Consider the following 17,847-nt stretch of genomic DNA (forward strand, 5'->3'; position numbering starts at 1 on the left):
TACTTTGATCTTTTGATATTTTAGCCTTTTTTTGTTCCCAGGCACTTTTCCTGATTTTCTTTTCCATTTTTAAATTTTCCCTCTTTTGCTGCCTGCATATGTCCTCCCTTTCTTTTTACCCTGGGAGAGAGGAAGTTTGCAGAGGCATGAGAAGGGGGTTGGATTCCTGACCAGAATAAAATTCTACATTTCCAGTTCCCTTTCCTCAGAAATTCCCCAAAGTTCTTTCTGCTACAATAACGAACTGTTCACATCTTCTTGTTCACTGCTAGCTTTTCTCCTTTTCCTTTGAGAGAACAGGGAGAATCAACACCTGCCTCTCCTTGTGAGGTGAAGGAGAAGCTCAGAGGAATCACTGATGTGAAAAGGCAAGAAAAGCACCTACATAGGCAGACACATCCATGAAGAGGCTATTAATAGGGAACAAGCAGATTTTTACAAGTGATAGTTGACAGTTAACTACATCTTTACCATTGTATAACTGACCAAAAGCTGTAAAGAATACAAGATTTCACTGTTTCAGTAAAAATGAAGTCTTAAAGGTTTTCTTCCCAAAAGTTCCTATGAGATGTCAAAATTGTAAGACTCAGTGGATGATATAACAGAAGTAACAGTATCTGATGACCTTCTAATTATCAGGTAAGGCATAAAAATGGAAGCATGCTTGCCAAAAGTATTTATCAGCACCATGTGGAAACTCCAGTGAAGAGTCAAAGTTGAAAAGGGACTTTTTATACATGGAGCCCTTCAGATGCGTGTGTGCAGATGACACTGTGCTAGTTAGGGCAAACACTAAAACACCACAGTGCCTCCTGCATAAGATCCATAACTATTCACAAGTATCCTACCAAGCTCCTCAGGAAAAACCAAGAGGGTAAAAAATGCCTATCCTATAAACTATGCCATGAGATTAGATGGACAACTTTATCACTGTAAATGGAAAATGAATTGTGTTTAGAATTAATAATGAAGGCTAGATTGCTCAGAAAAAAATTTCAGAATTCCATTAATGACCCCAAACTTCTTCTTTAGATGAAGGCCTCTTTTTGTTGCTTTAGTTTTTGTTGTTGTTTGCTGTTATGTCACCTAGATTCCCTAATTCCTTTTCCTTGTATTTACCAAAGAGCTATTTTTATAATAAAAAGTAGAAAAAAAAAGTTCAGGAAAAAAAATCAAAAAATCAAAAAAAGTAATGTTACCTGCAGTGTTCCACAGCTACCTCTGCAAAGAAGTAAAGGAGGTAGAAGGTCTATTAAAAAAAAAAAAGTACACCAATAGTCTACTGTTATTTCATGTTTGCAAGAAATTCACATTGAATGATAGATAGAAAGTAAAGAATGGGCTCAGGCTGTAAGTAGGTTGAAACATAACAAATAAGGAATTACAAACAACTGGAGGAAAGGATGTTATCCTCCTATTAAAAATCCTATTAAAAATAGGTTGATCCTATGATGAGAGTGAAGGATAATTGTTGGAGAGCTTTCCAGAGATATGCATATGTCAAAAGAAAATAAAGATCTCATATACAATGGCCAAATCTTTCCTGTGGTAAATTATGAGAGGACAGAAACAAAAGTTAAGATAGAATGTTATCCACATCTGCTCTTTCTGAATCTTTAGAATAAGTATCCACATGGTTGATTAAAAAGATCACAGGATAAAAGTGTGCATGAACTAATACAAATCTATTGCTACTGCCAGAAAAATAGCTGAGTTTCTTTCTTTTCTTTTCTTTTTTTCTTTCTTTCTTTCTTTTTTTTTTTTTTTTTTGAGTTTTACCAAGAGATCAAGAGTCTGAGAATTGTATATTAATTTATTTTCTAGACAACTGCTGGCAGCTGGAGAAGAGAGGAGGTAAATCAAATAGTAAGCTAAAAATTCAACTTAATTTGGGTTCAATATTTTATCTAATCATCTCAATATTAAACTGTTTTCAATTTAGAGTAATATAAATCTTCTATCTGAACATATACAAAACAACTTCTTGGTTTCATCATGTTCTTTGATTCTTTTTCTGAATAGGAACAGAGATTATGCCAACAAACTAACATCACTTTGCTTCCTATGGCATTATATATAGCATCTCTAAGTAACCATCTTTTGGAGCCAAGTATTACCTGTTTTTGGAGTACCCATTATTATACCAAAGAAGTTTGGTTGAAAGAGTATTATTAAGCAGCCTTGAGTCTTATTTCTATTGCTAACTAGCTGTGTGACCCTAAGCAAGTCAATGACCTCATGTTTCCTCAACAATAAAAGGAGACAAATAATGGTTTTCAGTTTATTCTAGTTTAAAACAAATTCTACCTAAAGGACTTTCAGTATAGATGGCTCCTGAGCTAGTGAGATATTATCCTGTTTTTTAAAAATTCACTGAGTCTTATGTGTGCAAGGCATCATGCCAGAAATAGGGCATATACTGATAAAAATGACAGTCTACTCCCAAGGAATTTATAATTTATGGGAGGAAGGATAGAGAGAGAAGAAAAGAGAAGTATACAAGGAAGAAACAAAGTTTAAGGGCAAACTGAGACAAAATGACACAAGAAATTTAAGGAGATTCAAAAAAGATACATTTTCCCATTATGTTAACTAACTATAAAAGTAGAAAGTGACATGTGCTATTAGTTACAAATGAGCAATTATTAGCAGGTTTTACTTAAATGTTTTGGACAATGTACTTTGTAGGGTTTTTTTTTGTTGTTGTTGAAAATATCTATGGTTATAACAATGTATCAGCCTATTACAACTTGTAAAACAATTTACATAATAATTTATAGGGTGCTAGGTGGCACAGTGAATGGAAGTTTGGGACCTGGTGTCAGAAGACTCATCTTGCCAAGTTCAAATCTAACTTCAGACACTAGCTGCGTGATCCTGGCAAACCACTCCAATATCTTCGCCATGAAACCCTCAAATGGGATCACAAAGAGTCAGCTAAGACTAAAAGGACTCAACAACAAAGGTATGTACAAACAAAAGACATCTAAGAAAGAATAACTTTGAGGTGGATGTGAGGTGGATGACAGAAGGCTTTTTTCAAGACACAGCAACATTTAAATCTTTAGGAAAGGTAAGGAAGGTTTAAATCAAAGAATATCTAAGTATTATGGATAATATAAACAAAAGTAACAGAACTGGGAAAAGATTTGCACAGATTTTCCTATAAACCTAGAATACATTTTTCATATTAGGTTTTCTCAAGATCAATTGTTATATAATCCCCATTTCCTTGATTGAGAAGGGGGAATCTCAATAAAAATGAATTTGTATATATTTTATCTATTTATCTGGTTTTCACCTTTGCAACATCTCTTGAATACATGCCCTTCTTTCCTCTTGATAGCCCAACTCTAGTGTCAGCCCTCATCACCCCACCCCTGAACTAATGGAATAATCTGCTGGTGAGTCTACCTGTTTCAAGACTTCCCAATTCCTATTCACTTTCCAATCAGCCACAAATGTGATTTTCCTAAAATGCCGATCCAATCATGTTGTGCTTGTACTTAATAATAAACTCTATTGGCTTCCCATTGCCTTCAGGATCAAATAAGAAAGGTTTTGTTTAGTACTGGACATAAAGTATGTGAAGGGGAATAGAATGAGCTAATATTCCAGAAGGTGGACTGCAGAGGACCCTGAAAACCAGGACAAGGAGTTTATATTTTATTGGTGGTAGGCAAAGCAGTGCCAAGAAAGAGTTGAGCAAAGAGCAGTGATGTGATTAGGGCTAAAGTGTCCTCATTTGTTGAACTACATGATCTCTATGGTCCTTTCTAGTTTTGACATTCCGTGATGTCAGAGAGAATTATTGTTAGTGGATGAAAAGCAGACTGAGTGAGAACAAAGAGATTGGTAGATAACAATTTAGGTGAGAACTAAAGCAACTAGAGTGAAAGTAGAAAGTAGGGGAAATATAAAAGGAACAGTGAGAGAGACTGCTAAATAGACAAATGGGCTACAGAAAGGGAAATAGAGTCAAAGATGACTGTGAGATCTCAAGGTATGGAGGATCAGCATGACGGTAATGTTATCCACAAAAATAAATGGGGGAAAAAAGCATTATAAAAGGAAACTTTTGAGTCACCATATAATGAGTGTTTATTAATTAATAACTGACATTTATTAAATACTTATTAAGTGCTAGACATTGGCCTCACTGGGATTCAAACCAAGATAAAAGTATAAACACAGTCCTTACCCTTAAGAAACTCACATACTTACTGGGAAGACAAGCTGTTAATGAAAAGGCACTTATACAATACATACAGAGCAAAAAAGAGGTAAATTTAGAGGAAGATGGCTCAAGTGGCTGGGGGACAGACAGGCCTCCTGCAGAGGATAGCATTTGAGCTGAATTTTGAAAGAAGCCAGAGATGTTAAAAGGTGGAGGTGAAGGGGGAAATCATTCCAGAAATGGGGACAAGGGGCCAAAGTGGAGGCAGGGAGAGAAACAGCAAGTAGATGGTGTCACTGGACCAGAGAATAGAGAGGAGTAAGACTGAAATAAATAGTAGGAAGGGGCTGGGTTATGAAGATCTTTAAATAACAAATCAAAGATAGTATTTGATCCAGGAGATAGAAAGGAGGCACCAACGCTTATTAAGTAAAGAAGTGACATGGTCAGACCTATGTGTTAGGAAAATCCCTTTGGCAGATGTATGGTGATGAACCAGAGTGGGAAGAGACATCTGATGGATCAATCAGGCGGTTACTGCAATAGTCCAGACAAGAGGTTAGGAAGGTTTGAATTAAGATGAACCAGTATAGAGTAGGAGCACAAAGGAGTCATATTACTAAATTAGAAATGACAAAATTTAGCAATTAGATTGTATATGTAGAGTAATGGATGAGAATGAGGAGTAGAAGTGAATCTTGAAGTTGAGACTTTAGTAGATTGATAGTGGAGAGTTTTGGGGAAATGTTACTAAATTTTCTTTGGGACATGCTGAGTTCTAGAAATCAATAAGACATCCAGATTGAATATCTAGGACCACAGCTCAGATATGAAACTAAAGCAGGAATGAAGATTTCAAGCTTCATAATCGTCATAGGGATGATAATTTAATCCACAGCAGTTGAGGAGATAACAGACTAGATAGAGCAAGAAAAAGAGCCCTGGGCCACATTCACAGGTAAGTGTGACCTGGATGAGGATTCAGCAAAGTCTGAGAAGCAACAAGAAATATCAAGAAAACCCAAAGAAGCAAAAGCAAAATTTGACTACTTTATGAAAAAGAAACAAAACAAGGATTAAAAGTCATACATTTTACTTGTGAGCCCATTCTTCGAGGGGAAAAAGCAAACTCCCCTTCCTACTAGCAATCTAAAAAAAAAGATTTTATAAAGTGTTATTAAAGGATGCCAAATTGAAAACCAAAAATAATCATACCAATTGCAGTCATCACTTAACCAGCATTTATTACGCCTCTACCTCATGCCAGGCACTGAGCTAAGAGCTGGGGATGCAAATATAAAAAAGGAATGAATTAAAAAAAAGACAGATTAAGTAATTATTATGTGTGAAGCACTTAAGTTACAAATAAAAAAAGCAGGCAATGTGTGCTAAAGAAGCTTATATCAAAAAAGATTCCTTTTCAGGTTTCACCAATCTAGTAAGAAAAAAAAATTAAACTTCACAGAACGGGAGTTAAAGCTGTATCTGATCCGATGAATTCAATTTAGCTCCTCAGTTTCATTTTCTTTAGAAGCTGGACTAACCCCAGAGTCTGCGTTAATTAGCTCCCTGACCCCACCCAGTCACCACTTAGATTGGTATCTTCTAGCTCTGCAAGGTATCTAGCTTAGGGAAAATTACACTATTAACACTGTATCCCAAATAAAAGTTCCAACTTGGATTATCATGCCGGGGTCAGACCCTGTAATTTACAAGTCTGAGTAACTTAATGTGGAGGAGTTCTCAAGTCATAGGTACAAGATACAAATTAGGAGACTTAGGTTATAAAACGCTAGAACTGGTGAAAGGAAGCAAACTGCATAAAGCTTTACTGCACTGACTTCCGCTAACTTTAAAATGATAGCAATTCTCACAATCCACTCTTTTCGCAGATAAGTTTTATCTAACTTAAAAAAAAAAAAAAAAGACTTTTGAGAGGGAAGCACGTCCCCTAGACCCTACAACTTTTCAGCAGCGAATTCTGCTCAATAACAGAAACTCCTTTAGCCAGAAGTAGCAAAAAGTCTAGGAATCTAACTGCTATCCCTGAAAACGCCTTGTGTCAATCGCTGGTAAGAGGGTTTGCTTATGTGCCCACACTGAAGAACAGTTCAATTTGACCTTGAATTTGGTTAAATGTAATTGGGGGAAAATGTGTTTTTAAAGTTTACTCCGGGATCCCTCAGGTTGGTCTCTTGGGAGCTGTCCTTTACCCAACTCGATCCCCATCATGACTTAAAGCGAATTCCCCTTCTTCCGGGCCGGCTCTGGATTCCCCCTCCGCGGTCCCTCCCGCTCCTCCAACGTGGAGGATGTGTCGGTGTCCGCTGGAGAAGGAGATGGAGGCGGCAGCGGCAGGCAGATGAACCAAGGAAGGGGCAGCTAGGGCACCGCCTGCCTTCCTTCCTCCCGAACCAGGCCGGCGCAGAAGGCGCGCAATGCCCTAGTAGCTGCCCGGCGCTGGGCGAGCTCTGGGGGCCGCTGCCGCCGCCGCCTCCCCCACCCCCACGCGGCCAGGAGCAGCAGCCGCAGCGCGTGCCCCGCGCTAGGCCTCACCCCCGCGCGCCGGCTCCAGAGAGAGGCGGGCGGCGGCGGCGCTGCCCCGCTCTCGGCCTGCGCGCGCTCAGGCTCGCGACCCCCCTCCTTCCCGCCCGCCCGCCAGCCCCACACTCACTGAACATCCCAGGCGGCTCCGGCTCCTCCTGCCGTCGCAGCCACCCGGAACCCGCCGCCTCTGCCTCCTTCGCCTCTGCGACACGTTCCCACTCGGACTGCCGATTCAGCCCGGTCCACGGCTCCCGGTCCCCGCCGCCGCCACTGCGGCTCGAGGCGACCGCTCCATGACTGACTGACACGGAGCGGGCCGGCGGGGCTGGGCCGCTCAGACCCTCTAACGCGCAACCCCCTCCACCAATAGGCAAGCGAGCTCGGCAATTGGCTGGAAATGCCTGGCGTGCGTGACTCTCTACCCCTCCTCAGCCGGCCGGCGGCGTCTAGGCGGAAGGAACGTAGGCGGAGGCCCTGGGAACCTACCCACGTGGTTAGCAACGTGGGATTCTGAGCTTCCCGGCTTTGGAAGGCTGCTGCAGCTGACTGCTGACTCGGTCAGTCAGTCATCCTGCCTTTCACCTTCGTTCCTCTTCCTCCGGGGTACCTCATCTGGGTAAGTGTAGACCCGGTTAAGGTGAGGAGTCTGGAGAAGTCGCTATCCTTCCTAGGAACTCTTCTCCCTGACCCCGCCCCCCTTCTTGCTATGCTGGACTTAATTTCATCAATAAAGTATTAATTGAATTCCAATTATGCTGATGGCACTTGGTCTCTTTGCTTTGGGGTACGCAGGAGTAATTTGTTCCTTCTTAATTTCTGCCCACTATCTCTGTAATCCTTGTCCGAGGGTCCGTGGGGACTATTACTTAAGCAATCAGTTTGCCAAACTGAATAATAATGGAAATGTTTGTTTTCTAAATTTACAAAAAGTCGATTTAGGCTCCTTTGAATCATATATGTGAACCATGGGAAGTGTCTTTACATTTAAAGAAGCAATTGCTTTTCCCAATTGATCTTTCCTTTTTGAAGTATGACGAATGTACTGTTTTCAAAGACGTATACAGAAATTCATCACTTAATTTTCTTCTACTCTAAAAAAGAAATGTGAAATGGAGGTATTTACGTAACTTTATTCATCATTTATCTCAAACGAAAATACAAATTCTGAGACTAGAGGAAAAGAAGTTGGCAAAATAGAATAAATCTTGCAGCTCATCAAAACAATGTTTATGTGGATGCATATAGTGTAGTGCAGTGAATTTTTGTTAGGGTTTTCTTGTAGTGCACAGAACTTAGTTAACAAAATCACAATATTTTTATGTTTGTTTTATTATTTTAATCTACTTTTTAAAAAAAGATGGTAACCAGATAGACTATTTCATAAACAAAATTAATAATATTGACTCTTATTAACTTTTTATTACTTGTTTAGATTAACTCAGTATTTTTCCCTCTGACTTTTTTTTTAATTACAGAGAGAATCCTTGTCATAATGGCTGCTATTTATTCTGGTATATCCCTAAAATTGAAAAGTAGTAAAACTGCCTGGGAAGACAAACTGAAATTGGCTCACTTTGCATGGATTTCCCATCAATGTTTTCTTCCCAATAAAGAACAAGTAAGCCTAAGCTGAGGTTTTTGAACACATTTTTTTGTCTTGTATCAGTTGTGTCATTTGTTTATGTTATACCTTAACTTTGAATTGTTGCAGATCAATACTTTGCTATCTAGAGTCTTAGAATTGCCTAGAACACTGAAAAATTAAATAACTTATCAGGGATCACAGCTAGTATTCATCATTGAAAGGATTTGAATCCAGATCTCCCTGACTCAGTAACCAATTTTCTTATCTACTTTTTCATGTTGACACTTGTGGTAATTAAGATGTAGTTTACTGGGTGTAGAAATAATTATCTTTAGGTCATATAGAGAATTTGGTAATAGATTACTTCTATTTAGGAACTTTTTCTACTATTCAATGTTTTTCCTTAATAATGGTAATAGTAATAGTTTATTTGTATAGTACTTTAGAGTTTACAAAATATTTAAAACTTTATGCTCGTAAAGTATATGAGCATATACTAGTTATATGTTATAGTTGTTACTGTTATAAAGATGTGGAAAGAGAAAGCTCAGAGAAGTTGTGAGTTGCTATAGAGAATGGGAATAGCATGAGACATTTAATTACTATTAATTGCACTTAATTTTATGATCTGGAAAAGTGACTTAATTTTCCTGGGCCTAAGTTTTCTCTTCTGTAAAATAGGGATAATAATAGCACCTTTTTAACAGGGTCATTGTGAGGATTAAAAAGTCCTTTGTAAAACTTAAAATGCTAAATAAATGTAGGCTCTTGCTATTATATTATGATGGAAATTTTTTTTTTTTCTGTTTGCTGTATTTGGGTTGATCATCAATCTAGAATAAGGGGATTTCTCTTTTTGGTTTTTATATACCTCATTTAGAAAGTTATATTTATCATTAATTCTTAGGAAACAACTTGGAAGTTTAATCAAAAGATAATAAATAATTAAAATTTAATTAATCAGGAGATAATAAGAGAAAATATTTATGGTGGTCAATTCTATTTTTTGAAGTTTTGAGCTGCTTAAAGTGAGGGGTCATATTGTGTAGTGACTAATAAAAATACTGCCATTGGTAAATTAATGATATTCCTTATCCATTATCATTTGCATACACATATTGAATTATTTTCTAGAAATGGTGATGGTTTTGTTATGAACTAACTAAATTGCCTCTCCTTGTCCTCTTTGTGATCAAGGACATACATTTTTTTAAAATAAAGAAAGAGCTAGCTCTAGGGGTATGGTCCAAGATTACAAAGCAGAACTTTGGCCCATTGGATTTGAACTGATTACCTTATGCTTATTAATACCACTAGTTAACTATCTGATATATTTACCCACAGATTAAATTCCATCCAAGTTTTCATTGAGCATCTATTTGAAAGAATTCTACTTCTGGAGTATCTAGAGCAGCTGTTCTCAACCTTTTTGGTTTCAGGACTTAAAAATTATTGAGGACTCCAAAGAACTTTTATGTGTATTATATCTAGCAATGTTTACTTTTTTCAAAATTAAAACTGATAAATTTAAAAATATTTATGAATTCATTTAACATGATAATAAACCCACTACATACTACTATGATGAACATTTTATACAAAAGAGGTGTTTTCTAAAGCAAACAAAAAATAATATGAAGAATGACAGTGTTTAATGCTGGCTAATAGAAGCCAGCAAGATGTTTATATCTGCTTCAGCATTCAATCTATTGCAGTGTTCCATTAGTAAAATTCATGTAGAAAACCTGGCCTCACACAGATATAGAGTTGGAAAAGGAAGGCACATGATAGGTAAATAACATCTTAATATTAGTAGTTTTGATGTTGTGGACACACTTTGAGAACCCTAATCTTGAGTAATGTTTATGTACATAGGCCTTTGTAGTAGCTATGTGATGATTGCAATCTCTAATTCCTTTCCCTTAAGTAAAAAGGATGCCAAATAGGGATATACAAAGAATTGTACCTTTGCTCTTGCAATGGTCTTTGTCAGTACCTATTTCAATCCATCTTATTCCTGACATTTATAATTCATTAGTAATATTCCTGCAGCTTTTTGTTAGTAGTGAATAAATCAGATTTTATAGATGGAATTTGTTTTGCCTATATTTACTTTACAACATGTCAATTCTCTGGACCTACTGTTGTGCATTTGAAATAAAATGTAATTTCAAGATGAAAAATGTAAAGATTTCAACAGTATTTTTTTCTCTTCAGCTCTCAAAGAAGAAAAAAGTTCAAAGTAATTTTTTTCTTTTGATATTTAAAAAAAATTTAAAGTACATAATTATCTCTTGGTGCTCTTATTATCAAAGTTGAATTATGAAAGGTGCATTTTCTATGACATCAATTGAACTAAAAGTCGATTTGGAAAAAAAAAATCAATTACTTAAATTTTGTCATAATTACTATGTATCATTATTTTCTCCCCTCGTGAAATAGTATTCTTTTCATAAAATTAACTCCCTTCAAATGTAGGTATTACTTGACTGGGCAAGACACAGTCTGGTTACATATTACAAGAAAAAACTTGAACTGAAGGAGGACATTGTTGAAAGACTTTGGATCTATCTGGATAACATCCTGCACAGCAAAAAATTACAGAATCTCATCACGAATGGAAAGACAGTAAATCTCCATTTTTCACTAGCCAAGGTAACTTTGCTTACTCACATTATCTCACAAATGACTTGTATTTTCCCTAGTACCCAATTGCTGATGTTTCATTTCTCAAGGTAATCAATTAGTAAGCATGTATTAAGTATTTAAAATGTTAGATACTCTGCGAAGTTCAGCTCTGGAGGTACAGAAAAAGGGGAAAAGGGCCCTTGCCCACAAGGAGTATTACATTCTAATGGGGGTAACAACTTGTTAAAAATAGATACATCCATGATACACAGTAGATAGGAGATAGAAGATGAAAGCTGAGATTAAGACCCACTCAGTTATGATTGTAGATGGAAGTTGAAGGAAGTTTAATATCTAGTTACTTCATTTTACAGAGAATGAAACTGAAATTCATAGAGATGGCCACTCTAGTAGCCACTAGTGCATAGAATGTCAGGCCTGGAGTCAGAATGACTTGAATTCAAATATAGTCTCAGACACTAGTAGTGTGACTTGGGCAAGTCATATAACTTGCTTGCCTCAGTTTTCTTATATGTAAAATAGGGATTTTAGTAGCACTTACTTGCTAGACTTTTGTAAGGATAAACTAAGGTAATAGTAAAACACTTTGCAAGCCATAAGATACTAAAAGAAATGCTATTTATTATTGTTGTTATGAAACACACTATTTAATGGCAAAACTGGAATTGTAACCCACCTGTCTTAACTATATATATATAGTACTTTGTCCTACCACCATGCTTCCTTCCTTTTGAACTCGTTATTCAACTTCAGGTTTGAATATTCCATTTCTACCTGTATAATGAGCATGATACATCTATTTACTACTATAAGACACTTTGAGATTTGGTATAAACTTTTCCAGATGACTAGAGATCCATTAAGACCTAAGCCCTTTCTACTGTTGCACTCTGCCAAAGGGAGGCCAATAATTAGAGAATTCTGTGGGTGGATGGGTGGATGGGCAGGGTACTGTAGAGGCTCAAGTGAGAAGGAAAGTAGATCACTTCCTAAGCCTTGATGAAAAAAGAAGTTGGCAAAGGCCCAACTATTCTATTAATATAGTGACTGTAGAGTTTATAAGGGATTGAGATAAATGAATTGAATCAGTTGCCTATCTGAATTCAAAGTTAATGAAATATATACTAAAAGTTAGGAACCTTCAATGCAAAGAATGTAGAAATTATTACGTTCTCAGACTAGCTGTTTCCTAGAAATTTCCTACTTACTCAACCATCTCCTCCAATTCAGGGATCTATATACCTGGTGTCAAAGGTTATTCAGTATTTCTGGTGCAATTGGAATAGAAATATATTTCATTATATAATTTTAAAATTGATTTTTATAGATAATTGCCTGAAATTTGGATATGGAAAGATGTGATGTATTCATTTTCCAGAATTGGGCAATGCTGAGGGCCCTCATACAAACCAAAGTATGACCTTTTTGCTTACTGGCCAAAACAAATGCAAAATGAGCTGTAGTTTTGCTAACATCAAAAACACAGTTTGACTTATGGGGATTCTTTGGAGTTGCTTGTGGGAATTATGACAAGAAACTGTTCCTCACATATCTTTTATACTTTGGTTTAACAACAATTTAGATATAATCTTAAAAAAACATTTTGAAGGTAAGGTCTAGTCCTCAGGGAGTTAAGTGGTTGTCAGGATGGCTTTATATCATCCTCATTTTGCATTTTCATGCCACAGTTTTACTTTTATTATTCTTTTTCATTTCAGATCCTAAATGAAAGAATAGCCGAGTTCTCTACTCTTGTTGCTCAAAGAAATGTGTGTGCTGTGCTGAGCTGCTGCCAAGGCATTCTCTCAACGCCTGCTCTTGCCATCATTTACACAGCCAAGCATGAGCTGATGCTAGAATTATTAAATGAGCTGTGCTGGCTGGCATGTCGACATCCAGAAGGAACCTTTATATCCCAGTTGTTTGAAGTTCTTCATTTGGCCTTTAGTCAGTATCTCCTGATCCAGCGTCAGCAGGTCAATCCCAATCGTGTGTTTGGGGAAGTGATTGGGCACTTATTCCAGCCATGCCTTGTCTTAAGGCACTTGCTTTCTGTTGGTACATGGGCACAATGTGACCAAGGCCGTGTGCGGCAGTATCTGAGCAAGGAAGTTCGGAATCAGATTGAGTTAATCATTCGAAATGGAATCTTTCAGCCAGAATTGTTACCCTCTTACAAAGAGGAGCTTCTATTGAAAGAGCAGTCCAAGGACAAGAAGAAAGAGACTATTAAAAATATCCTGACACCAACCAATACCATGATCAACAGACTGGTTGATGTGGGCTCCTGTGAACCTTCTCTTCATATAGCTGTTGTGGCTAACTCAGTATCTTTGCTATATAAACTCTTTTTAGATTCTTACTCTAAAGAAGAAAATCAACTCATTTGTTTTCATTTACTCCCCAAACTTTTTGGCTGTCTGAGGATTTCATGCCTGTCAGATGAGCAAATAGAGGCTCTTTCTCTATCAGAATGGACTAATGAACTTTTGGTTGTGGAACAGCTCCTGAACTTGGTGGCTAACAACAACATCTATAATGTGGCTGCTGACCGGATCCGGCACAAGGAGATCCAGTTCCAGTTTTATCGCCAACTTGCTGAGCTGCTGATAAAACATTCACAAGCTTCTGTGCCAGCATGGTTCCGATGTCTTAAGACTTTGATCTCCTTGAACCATCTGATAGTGGAGCCAGATCTGGATGATCTAGTTGCTTCAGCCTGGATTGATGCAGAAGTAACTGAATCTCGAACCAAGAAATCTCAGGAAGCCCTCATCAATGCACTGTTTCAGACTTATGCCAAACTCAGACAGGTACCTCGGTTGTTTGAAGAAGTTTTGGGTGTGATCTGTCGACCAGCTGCAGAGCATTTGAGGCAGCCTGTTTTGACTCTGAACCTGATGATAGTGCTTCGGGATTGTCTCATGGAGTTGCCTCCAAATCAGATCTTGGATACTTGGTCCCTTGTGTTAGAGAAATGCCAGGCATTAGTGCTACCTTATGTGAAAAATGATTCTGATATGGCCCTCAAGTTGCTATCTCTGAGTTTATTGCTGCATGGCATCTTGTTTAGCATGAGATGTTTGGATAGTGGTACTCCATTGCCTGTTGTCAAGTGCACTCAGCGGGTGATGGAGAAAATGCTTCAAGAGGTCATTCAACCTATGCTTGACCTTCTAAACAAATACCAGTTCCAGGCTTCAGAGCTTGATTTGTGGCTAGAAAAGGTTAGGGATTCTGCACTCCTACTGTCCTATACGTGGGCAGAAATCGACACTATGCTTACTTTGAACTGCAGACAATATGTCCCTATAGTGGGCACTGTTACAGACATTTCCTCTGAGAGCTTGAGTCTCTCTTCATTCTTTTCAGGTATCAATATGAAACAGTGGGAAAAAGTACAAGAACTTACAAATCATTTTTCCTTCACTAGTAGGTATTGCTTAGAACTGCTATATATGCAGAAAATAAAAAGAACTTTAATGCAAATGAGCTTTCAGTCTGATAGAGACCTCCAAACTTTAAGGGATGATGCTGCCTTCATTGTCCATTCGGGTAAAAAAAGCATGAGACAAGAAGAGGTAACTATGTGGAATCATCAGATAGGGTCATTGAGTGCTTCCTCTTATCCAGTTGCACATTGGCATTTAATTGTGTCAAATCTTACAATCCTTATTTCTTATCTCTCTTCAGATGATGTGAGCTATATAGCCAATGTATTGCTTAAGACTTTGCCCACCACTAAAACTCAGGAAAGTTCAGCAGAGGAAGAATCTTCTATCACAATTGGACAGGTGTCCCAAGCTTTGTTTCATAGTCCTCTTTTTCCAGAAATGCAATCCCTCCACTCTGCTTTCCTAAGCTGTGTAATTGAGAGATGCACTAGGATCCTGTTTTCTGGCAACCATAATGACAAGAAACTCCTAAACCAACAGCTACCCTGGCTTTTTGAAAAGGATCACATAATTATAACACAGTGGGAAATTAAATCTGAAAAAGATGGACCTGAACCTTTGGAATCAAAGGAAGAAGTTGCTCAGAACTTACTGACATTAGCAAAGACAGACATCCCCATTATTTTGAAGGGAGACCAACTAGAAAGAATCATGGATATATTGGAATTTTTTTCTTTTTTAAAACTGGACTGTCTCCTGCCATCATACCATGTACATTGCTTTCTTCTGTTACTGTCTACGGCAACCAATACCAAAGCTGATAGCTCTTGCCCCTCAGAAAGGAATCTCAAATTTCTAATGACTTGTTACCAGCTTCTTGGTTGTTTGCAAAGGAGCAAAAATGCCCGTTTGATGTTTAAGATCATGTATGCTAGTGATATATTTGAAGTCATATTGACTTCGCTGTTTAATGTGAGCAAGAGATTTCTCATTGATGTGGATACACCTTCTTGGTTAGAATTCCTTCAGTTAGTTGGGGCTTTCTTAGAACATTTTTTTGAGGCAACCATCCAGTTGAAGCTGAGTCTAGTCCTCAATTTTGAAAAAATCTTATCATTTCTCTCAAAGTGCATCATGTACAAGGAAACAACTTCAGGCAAGCAGTTGGAAAACCTAGACTTTGCTAGCAGCCAACTTCTTTTGGTGTCTTTAACTAAATTGTGCAAAATTTTGAGTTGTTATATTGAGCAAAAGAAGTTTTCAGGTAGACTGCCTGATTTGTTGCAGCAAGCCATTCACCACACTGGAGTATTTATACAAATTTGCTCAGAGAATAAAGACTTGCTCCTACCTTCAGTTTTCATTTCATCTGTTACTATACTACTTGAAGTTGAACTGAGCCATCAGTCCAGGGCCAGAGATGCCACATGTTCAAAAGCCAAAGACAGCATGCTTCTTTCCCATACTGCTTTGTATAGGAAAGTTTATTCTCGGATATTGATAGAATTGCCCTGTCTGGCAGGAAATGACCACTCATTCAAGTTAGCCTTACAATTCTTGACACTTTTCTCTTCAACTCTAGAGTTGCATCCTAGCGAAGATACAGTTTTTGTTTCCATATTTTATTCCATAAAAAGAGTACTTGCAGGTATGTTGCTTTTTTCTTCAGACAATTTTGTATTGTGTACTATGAATCATGGGGAAAAATGCTTTTGGGGCTCTTGCTTGTTTATAATTTAACTATTTATAATTTTGGAAGTTTACTACTGTTTTTTTCCCCTTCGTAGCCAGTCACCCCATTCATCCACAATTAAATTGGATGGATCAATTCCAGTTGTTCCATTTCACTAGTGTTAATGGCTCTTTCTTTTCTTAGATCTCCTGAGAAAAGACTAATCTGTGTCAGATCTTTCCAATATAGGCATACTTTGTATAAGATTACCCTAACCAATGACGTTTTTGTAGAGAGACATTATTGTGTCTGAGAGAACTTTTAAGTTGGGATTAGGATTCCATACTTCCAGTTGAGGGTCTGACATGTACTAGATATGTGACCCTGAACTAGGTTTAGCTTCTCTTAGCTTCAATTTTTTTTGCCTGGAAAAATGCTTATTATAGTATCTATTTGCATCCTCCTTGTGAAATAAGAATTTTTTTTAAAACTAAAAACTATATAAATATAAACTTTTTATTACTTACAACAAAACTAACCATAGTCATGAAATTCAATCATAATGTTATTTGGTCAGTCACCTATTTTTAATGTTATTCCTAGAGAATGACCTTTTTCTATTCTTAAACTAATGCCTTTAATTGCATAAAATAGAGTACATAGGAGCTAATTATTGAAATGCATTTATGAAAATATTTTTTAAAAGTTAATGAGCCCCAGGTTAATGATCCCTGAATTAGAAGTATTAAATAGGACATGCCAGCTTTATCATTATTTTTGTTTAAAAACTGCTGTGCTGTTTTTTTTTTTTTTTAAAGTAACATGTCTTATAGGATAGAAAAACCTCTTAAGGGATTCTTAAGGTTTTTAGCTGTCTTGTTCTGTAGTGACTTATTAGGCTATCTTATAGCTAATAATTGTTGACAGGAAGTAATTTATCTACAGACAAGGAATAAACAGTAACTTGTGTTTAGCTATTTACATCACTTAGAGTCCATGATTTTTAAGGTAGAGGGACTGATCAGTTCATTAATCTAAAGTAGCTCTTACAATAAAGGTACAGATTTCTTTTTCCCAGTTAACAAGCTCATAACCTGTGAGGAAATGACATATCTTTTCGGATTTATTTATTGATGGGTACAAGGCTTTACTTCAGGTTCAAAGGAGGACTGTATTAACAAGTGAATGTTACAGTCTGGAAAGTGAAGCCACCTGGACTGTCTGGGATCGAAGCCAGAGTTTGAGTTGTGGCCTGGATAGCACTGGTATTGTCTCAGTCTTCAAAAGCATCTCTGTATCTCTAGTTCAGTTGTAAGTTAATTTAAAAGACTTTGATATCTCTTTGCTGTGTTCTTTTATATCAGTTACTCTAGGAAAGACATTCATCTTCTAATAGAGCTAAAATTTGGTCATTTGTTAAGGCCAGTGATAGGGATCTGAAATGGATTGCCTGTTAGAATAGTATCTGAAGTTCTGCTTCCTCTGCCCTTTGTTAAATGTAGAAGCTTATCCTTGCCATATTTTCAGCCTTAACTTTATAGTTCCCTGGATTCTGGTACTAAAAACTTTTGATTCAATTGCTGAAAAAGCTAATGTAATCTTAAGCTCCATTAGTGTGTCTAGATCAAGGGAGATTATTGTTCCATTGAACTGTCTGCCATTTAAATCACATATGGAATATTTCATTTACTTCTGGGCACCATTTTTAAGTGGGCTATTGACAAACTGGAATGTGTGTTCAAAGGATGTGGATAGAAAGGTGTCAGGCCTAGAAATCACATCAGAAGGAGATGTTTAGCTTGGACTAGAACTGAAAAGTTCT

At 37.2% G+C, this 17,847-nt stretch overlaps 2 protein-coding genes across 2 annotated transcripts in view; one reads left to right on the forward strand and one right to left on the reverse strand.

Annotated features, from left to right (window-relative positions):
• TAF5L (TATA-box binding protein associated factor 5 like) overlaps positions 1-7,090 on the reverse strand; it is a 40,594-nt gene extending 33,504 nt beyond the window's left edge. The window contains exon 1 of the mRNA XM_051993623.1: positions 6,852-7,090. The gene's annotated coding sequence lies outside the window, so the exon portion shown is untranslated. The remainder of the gene's footprint in view (positions 1-6,851) is intronic.
• Positions 4,019-17,847, forward strand: part of URB2 (URB2 ribosome biogenesis homolog) — a 46,457-nt gene continuing 32,628 nt past the window's right edge. The window contains exons 1-5 of the mRNA XM_051996573.1: positions 4,019-4,024; positions 6,344-6,999; positions 7,095-7,281; positions 10,788-10,964; positions 12,677-16,001. Of these exons, the coding sequence (XP_051852533.1) occupies positions 4,019-4,024; positions 6,344-6,999; positions 7,095-7,281; positions 10,788-10,964; positions 12,677-16,001 (4,351 nt within the window). The remainder of the gene's footprint in view (positions 4,025-6,343; positions 7,000-7,094; positions 7,282-10,787; positions 10,965-12,676; positions 16,002-17,847) is intronic.

This window comes from Antechinus flavipes, chromosome 4, assembly GCF_016432865.1.
Source record: "Antechinus flavipes isolate AdamAnt ecotype Samford, QLD, Australia chromosome 4, AdamAnt_v2, whole genome shotgun sequence".
Lineage (NCBI taxonomy): Eukaryota > Metazoa > Chordata > Mammalia > Dasyuromorphia > Dasyuridae > Antechinus > Antechinus flavipes.